Source organism: Mustela putorius, unplaced genomic scaffold (genome assembly GCF_011764305.1).
Source record: "Mustela putorius furo isolate JIRA1106 unplaced genomic scaffold, ASM1176430v1.1 tig00000196_pilon_pilon_pilon, whole genome shotgun sequence".
NCBI lineage: Eukaryota > Metazoa > Chordata > Mammalia > Carnivora > Mustelidae > Mustela > Mustela putorius.
This window is the reverse complement of record NW_025421310.1, coordinates 43,268-49,407: the sequence shown is the minus strand read 5'-3', so window position 1 is coordinate 49,407 and position 6,140 is coordinate 43,268. Positions and strand designations below refer to the sequence as shown.

Sequence of the window (6,140 nt, the reverse complement as noted above, 5' to 3'; positions counted from 1 at the left end):
GAGCCGAAGGCAGAGGCTTTAACCCACTGAGTCACCCAGGTGCTCCTCTTCCCTTTCTTAAAAATATAAATAAATAGGGGCGCCTGGGTGGCTCAGTGAGTTAAGCCACTGCCTTCGGCTCAGGTTGTGATCTTGGGGTCCGGGGATCAAGCCCCACATCGGGCTCTTTGCTCAGCGGGGAGCCTGCTTCCTCCTCTCTCTCTGCCTGCTCCTCTGCCTGCTTGTGATCTCTCCCTGTCAAATAAATAAATAAAATCTTTAAAAATAAATAAATAAATAATTTTAAAAATTTATTTATTTATTTATTTGACAGATGGAAATCACAAGTAGATGGAGAAGCAGAAGCAGACTCCCTGCTGGGCAGAGAGTCCGATTTGGGGCTCAATCCCAGGACCCTGGGACCATGACCTGAGCTAAAGGCAGAGGCTTAATGACTGAGTCACCCAGGCACCCCATCTCTTCCCTTTCTTCATGATGTCCTTTGAAACACAAACCTTTATTTTTTGGGGGTGGGGGCCTGGGTGGCCTACTGGGTTAAGCCTCTGCAGGTCATGATTTCAGGGTCCTGGGATCTGGCCCCGCACCAGGCTCTCTGCTCAGCTGGGAGCCTGCTTCCCCCTCTCTCTTTGCCTGATGCTCTGCCTACTTGTGATCTCTTTCTCTTTCTGCCGAATACATAAATAAAATCTTTTAAAAAAACAAACAAATAAAACAAACTTTTTTTTTTAAAGTAAGCTCTAGAGGCTCCTGGGTTTTTATTGCTTATAATTAGAATCGTAAAAAGAATCATTCTTAGTGCTCATAATTAGAAGTGGGAAGACTGGTGAAGTAAGGGACTTCTGTGATCTCCCTTGCTAAAATTGCAAACCCCTGCCTCACTTCATTCCTCCTTTCTGCTTCATTTCCCCATAGAACTTATCATATTCTAATAAGCTGTATACTAGAGCTTCCTATTGACTATCCCCAGCATGAGAATGTTAACTCCTTGAGGACTAGGCTTTCTTGTTCACTGTTCTTTCTCTAGTGCCTAGAACAGTGCCTGGTGTGTGTGTGTGTGTGTGGGATATATATATATATATATATATATATATATATATATATATATATCCCCCCGCAGATTTTCAGAAATCTGAAAGAACTGAAGAGAGCAGGTGCCGACTCCCCCTGCGCAGGTCACTAAGAAACCCATGGGGAAGGGAGTTGGGAAGGAGGGGCCTGATAATAACCAGAGGGAGGAAAGACCATCTGGATGCTATCCGGTTTGAGGAGTGTGATATGACAGGCTACCAGATGCCATGACGTCAAACGAGTACATATTTGTTGAATAGAGTGAGTGAGTAAGTAAGTGTACTTACTGCTGAAGGCTGCATGAATGAGCGAATAAATGAAAGAACGACTAAATGTACTGTAAGTACTCTGGCTGAATCTTCCCTTGGGGAGAAAGGCTGCACGCGGGCTCCTGCACTGTCCCTTACAGCCGTCAGGGGGCGCAGACAGGCCCGGTCCCCAAGAGCCTGTCCCGGGACCCCGCCCCCCGGGATCCAGGCCCCGGGAGCCCCAGCCGTCCGGGCCCAGCCTGGGACTCCGGGACCGCGCGCACACCTGGACTGAACACGGCTGCGGGCTTTAGGCGGTGCAGCGACTAGTCCCCGCGCTGCCGGCGGGGAAACTGAGGCCCGGGCGACTGGGGCGGAGCTGGCCCCCGGGCGAGCCCAAGCCCCCGCCCCCGGCCGGCTCCGCCCCGGCCCGTAAGAGGCCCCCTGGGCGCCTGCGGAGGCGCACAGCGCGGCGCGCGGGCCGGGACGGGGACCGCTATGGCAGCTCAGCGGCTGGGCAAGCGGGTGCTGAGCAAGTTGCAGTCTCCATCGCGGGCTCGCGGCCCGGGGGGCAGCCCCGGGGGCCTGCAGAAACGACACGCGCGTGTCACCGTCAAGTACGACCGGCGGGAGCTGCAGCGGCGGCTGGACGTGGAGAAGTGGATTGACGGGCGCTTGGAGGAGCTGTACCGCGGCAGGGTGAGGCTGGGAGCCGTACGGGGGCAAAGGCGGGTGTGGGGATCGAGGAGTGACACGCCCTTGTTCCGGACTCCCTACGCTCTTGGGGTCTCTGGTTGCTTGTGCTGGCCTCTGTCACACAAGGGAATGCGCGCTCAGGGACTCATTGGCCCTTGCTGTGTCCCCTCCCTGGGTCTCTGCTTGTGGACCCAGACACCCGCTTGAGTCTCCAGAGATGGTTGAGCATAGCGGTTGAGCCTATGGGGGACAAGGAGGCAAAGTTGGGGAGCCAGAGCGGCCGAATCTGGAGAGAGGTTGGGGGGTAGGGTCTGTCTTCAAGCCGAACTTAGATCCGGTGAGGGGACCGGGAGGGTACTGAGACCCAGAAACACACCGCAAAGGAAGCCACAACATTCACAGACGTGCCCAGCGACGAGTTAGAGCCATTGGTAGACACAGCAGCCATGTACAGACTCTCAGGGACACAGGCTGCGGTCCCCTACAGATCGGCACCCACAGACACAATAGCACAAGCCACAGGCGTGTGCTGACTACGCACAACAACACCCACACAAAAGGCTCCGGTTCCAGCTACTCAGAGACCCTCCATGGAGTCATACGCACACCAGAACCGGGGCAACTCCTTGCCACACGGAATGATTCACGGAAAACCCTCCATTGCCTCCTAAAAGCAAAAGGAAGGACCATATGCAGACACAATGACAGGCACTACAGCTGCTTACAGAAAATAGCCGAAATTACAGCCACACACAGAAAACCGCACAAGCTGTAGGGACACACAGGCCTGGCAAGGCAGAGACTACAACTGTCGGTGGCCACACAGGGCGTGAGCGACAGCCTCGTGTGGGGACGCCTAGGCTACCCATGTGCGTTTCACACCTTCCACTTGAGTTTCTGCTTGAAGTCACACTGCGCCACACACAAAACACAATCCCAGGGACGTGGGGGTTGTGTCAGCGGACAGAGAGGAGGCACAGATGCTCCTCGGCACGGCTCGAAGGGGACAGAAGGCAGGGCCCCTGATGGCGACATAAGGTCCCACTGTTGTCAGGCACACAAGGAGGCTCTTATAAGTAGACGTAGAAGTCCAGTGGCCATTGGTAGGTGGCATCCTTTAAGGTCATCCTCCGATGGCGGACATTTCCAGCTGCTGTGACACACTAAACCAGAGCCACATGCCATGTAGTCCTCGGACCGTAGCCCCCGGGCAGGCTGCTCATGATGCCATAGAGCTCTGCACTCTCCTGCTGGCCTTGGCCTTGGCGCTGGCCCCTTGGCCTCAGTCTCTAGCTCACCTGCAGAGCCTCACACAGGCGTGGGATCCACTTAAGGACTAGCCATGCCTTTGCTGACCCCCCCGCCCCCCCCCCAACAAACCCGGGACCACCCAGCCCTGAGGCCCACAATGAAGTCTGAAGGTCGTTGGGTGGGGGAGGAAAAAATCTGTAGCCTCCGGGATCTCTTGCTTTGACAGCTGGATTCTGTCCCCCACAGGGAGAGAGAGGCAGCCTGCGTTTGGCTTTTTGCCCCGACAGGCTACGGGAGGAATGCCCCTCTGGGCCACTCAAAGTTGGGCCCACAGCTCTTCCCACCCACCCACTCTGGGGCGCGTTGGTGGTCATTATCTGGACCGATCGAGGTGCACTCTTGGCCCTGGGGGCTGGCAGGAGCCCTACCCTCCCTTCTGGTCCTCTTAGGCAAGGGGCCTCCCCCAGTAGGCTCTGGCTGGCCTGCGCCCCTCCCCCACACCTAGTGCTTAGACTTTTCCTTGAAAGGGCAGAACCAGCCCCTCTCCTGAATCCCAGAATCTGACATTCAGAGACTTGACCAGGCCTGTTTCCCTCTATGGGAACTGGGGCCAAGGAGAGAGACCTGTGCCAGCCCCAAGGCTCTCTGGGCTCTGGGGGCCCCGGCATCTGAGCTGGTACAGACCGCTGGGCCTCTGTCAACCCATCTGCCACCCCTCCCCCCAGCACCCAGATGTCCTGCCTTGGCGGTGCTGTCCCTGACTGCCACACTGTTGCTCCAGAACCGGCCAGCTGGGCCCTGGGGCTGGTGGAGCTTCTCCAGAGGCCTGGACAAAGGCGAGGGAGGGGCAGGCAAGGGACACTGACCCCTCCTCCTTCCCTGCCTTAGGAGGCAGACATGCCTGATGAGGTCAACATCGACGAATTGTTGGAATTAGAGAGCGAAGAGGACAGAAGCCGGAAAATCCAGGTAGGTGAAGGGAAAGGCTGCCCCGAAGCCCCAACAATAGTCAGCGTGTTTATTGAGCACTTCCTATGTGCCAGGCACTGTTTCCATTCCTTTCCACTTAACTCATTTAATCCTCACAAATCCTGGGAAGGGTTTAAGACCTCCATCTTCCAGATGAGGAAAGTGATTTAATCCCTTGCCCCTGGTCCCAGCTCAGAAGGAGCAGAGCTCCGAGTCAAAGCCAGGCAGGTTGCCTGCCTGTGTGTCCTGGCTGTTTAGGGCCTGTGCTCTCCCAGAGGCAGGAAACGCTGTGTGACCTTCTGACCCTCTCTGGACTTAGAGCTGATCCTGGGGCTGAGTTTCTTGACTCAACCCTCCCCCCACTCACTCTGTAAGACCCTGGGACCATGTTCTCCCCCAGTGACCAGATGGGAAGTGCCCCTTGGAGCCTGACTCCCTTTTGTCTGGTTGCCTCAGGGCTTTGTTGGGAGAGAGAAGGGGGCTGGAGGGGCCGAGGGGCTTAGTTATTTACTATTTTCTTTTATTTGTGGGGGTGGGGGTTTAGGGACTCCTGAAGTCGTGCAGGAACCCCACAGAGGTGAGTTTCCCCTCCCTGCTCTGGGCCCCTGCTTCCTGGTAGAGAAGGGGGTCCCTGGGGAGAAGGGAAGAAGCTGGCTGGCCCAGGGGCAGCAGGGAGAACTCTGGGGAGCCCTCTGAGCCGCTCAGCCTTTTCCCTGCCTCCAGTGGTGTCTTTGTCTTCCTCACCCTGGCTTGTATCTTCCCATCTGCCACTGGGGCCCCGTCATCTCCTCCCTACGGAGATGCTCCCCATCTGTGTCCGGCTTCTGCTGGTCCCTCTCCTGCCCCCTCCTTTGGGCGGCTGGTCCTGGGGCTCAGCCTCTCCCGGCCTCTCTCACCTCCTGCTGCTTCTGCCACCCTGGGATTCCCTTCCCCACCTCTGCCCCCCACCCCCATCCCTCCAAGCCCTGAAGCTGAGCAGCCCAACCCCTCCCACTTCCTTCCCTGCTTTAAAAGGGAAAAATATTCATGTTTCTCCAACCAGCTCTGGGCCTGCCTGAGGGACAAACGTCATTGTGTGTCTGTCTGCCCCCGGAGCTAAGGCCTCCGTCCCTGGGGATCCTCCTGGCGATCCCTTGGCCCGAGAAACATCTTGTCTCTCTGTGGCTGTTTCTTTCTCGGTCCTTTTGTCTCTCCCTCTGTCTCTGTGCCTCTGGCTTGGTCTCATTTTCTAGGTCTCTGTCTCCCTCCTTGTCTGTGGCTCTGTCTTTCCCTGTGTCTATCTGTTCCCCACCTTTCCCCATCTCTGCCTTTTGACACCCCCCCAACCTACCTTTGGGCCCTTTCACTGCCTGGGAGGGGAGGCGGGAGCAGTAGGGGCCCAGATCAGAGGGGCTGGGCTGGGCAGGGGCAGCCGCGCCTCTCCCTGTGTTCTCAGGACTCCTGCCCTGTCCTCAGGACTTCATCCAGGAGCTGCTGGGGAAGCTCCGAGGGCTCCACAAGCAGCCTGGCCTCCGCCCGCCCAGCCCTTCCGGGGACCGCAGTCTGAGCCCTCTCCAGGATCGGGCCCGGACTGCGCCACCCTGACCTTGCCTCCATGGCCTCCTGCCTTCTCCCCTACCCTCCACACTGTCCTGGCTTATTTGTAAGTTGTATGTAATGGTTCTGTAACAACACGATGTGCCTCTTTTTCCTCTCCCTGATTACCGTGGACTTCCCCAAGCTTCTCCCACACACCTCCCTCTGTCCTGCTGCATCTCCCCCGGCACCCACAGCTGGCCTGACAGATGGAGAATCACTCGTCAGCCAGAGAGCATGAGAACAGGCCCTGCTGGCCTTGCCCCCGCCCGCCCCCGCTCCCCCCCGCAACCTCCCCTCCCAGGACTCAGCTTGTCCTCACTTCCCCCTCAG

General features: G+C 57.3%; 1 protein-coding gene across 2 annotated transcripts; it reads left to right on the top strand.

The window, feature by feature from the left end:
* Positions 1 to 1,537: 1,537 nt before the first annotated feature.
* PPP1R14A (protein phosphatase 1 regulatory inhibitor subunit 14A) lies at positions 1,538 to 5,925 on the top strand. Of its 2 annotated transcripts, none has more exons than XM_045076746.1 (4): positions 1,538 to 2,015; positions 4,152 to 4,232; positions 4,777 to 4,809; positions 5,668 to 5,803. In XM_045076746.1, exons 1-4 carry the CDS (start codon positions 1,815 to 1,817, stop codon positions 5,776 to 5,778), a joined length of 426 nt encoding a protein of 141 aa, XP_044932681.1. In that variant the 5' UTR covers positions 1,538 to 1,814; the 3' UTR covers positions 5,779 to 5,803. The 2 variants fall into 2 exon arrangements, with proteins under 2 accessions (XP_044932681.1, XP_004776333.2); XM_004776276.3 differs by having other exon boundaries at positions 1,549 to 2,015; positions 5,688 to 5,925.
* The last annotated feature ends 215 nt before the right edge of the window (positions 5,926 to 6,140 follow it).

Coding starts and splice junctions, on each gene's coding strand:
- PPP1R14A (XM_004776276.3), top strand. CDS start 1,815: ATGGCAGCTCAGCGGCTGGGCAAGCGGGTGCTGAGCAAGTTGCAGTCT. Junction 2,016..4,151: donor AGGAGCTGTACCGCGGCAGG/GTGAGGCTGGGA, acceptor TCCCTGCCTTAG/GAGGCAGACATGCCTGATGA. Junction 4,810..5,687: donor CGTGCAGGAACCCCACAGAG/GTGAGTTTCCCC, acceptor CCCTGTCCTCAG/GACTTCATCCAGGAGCTGCT.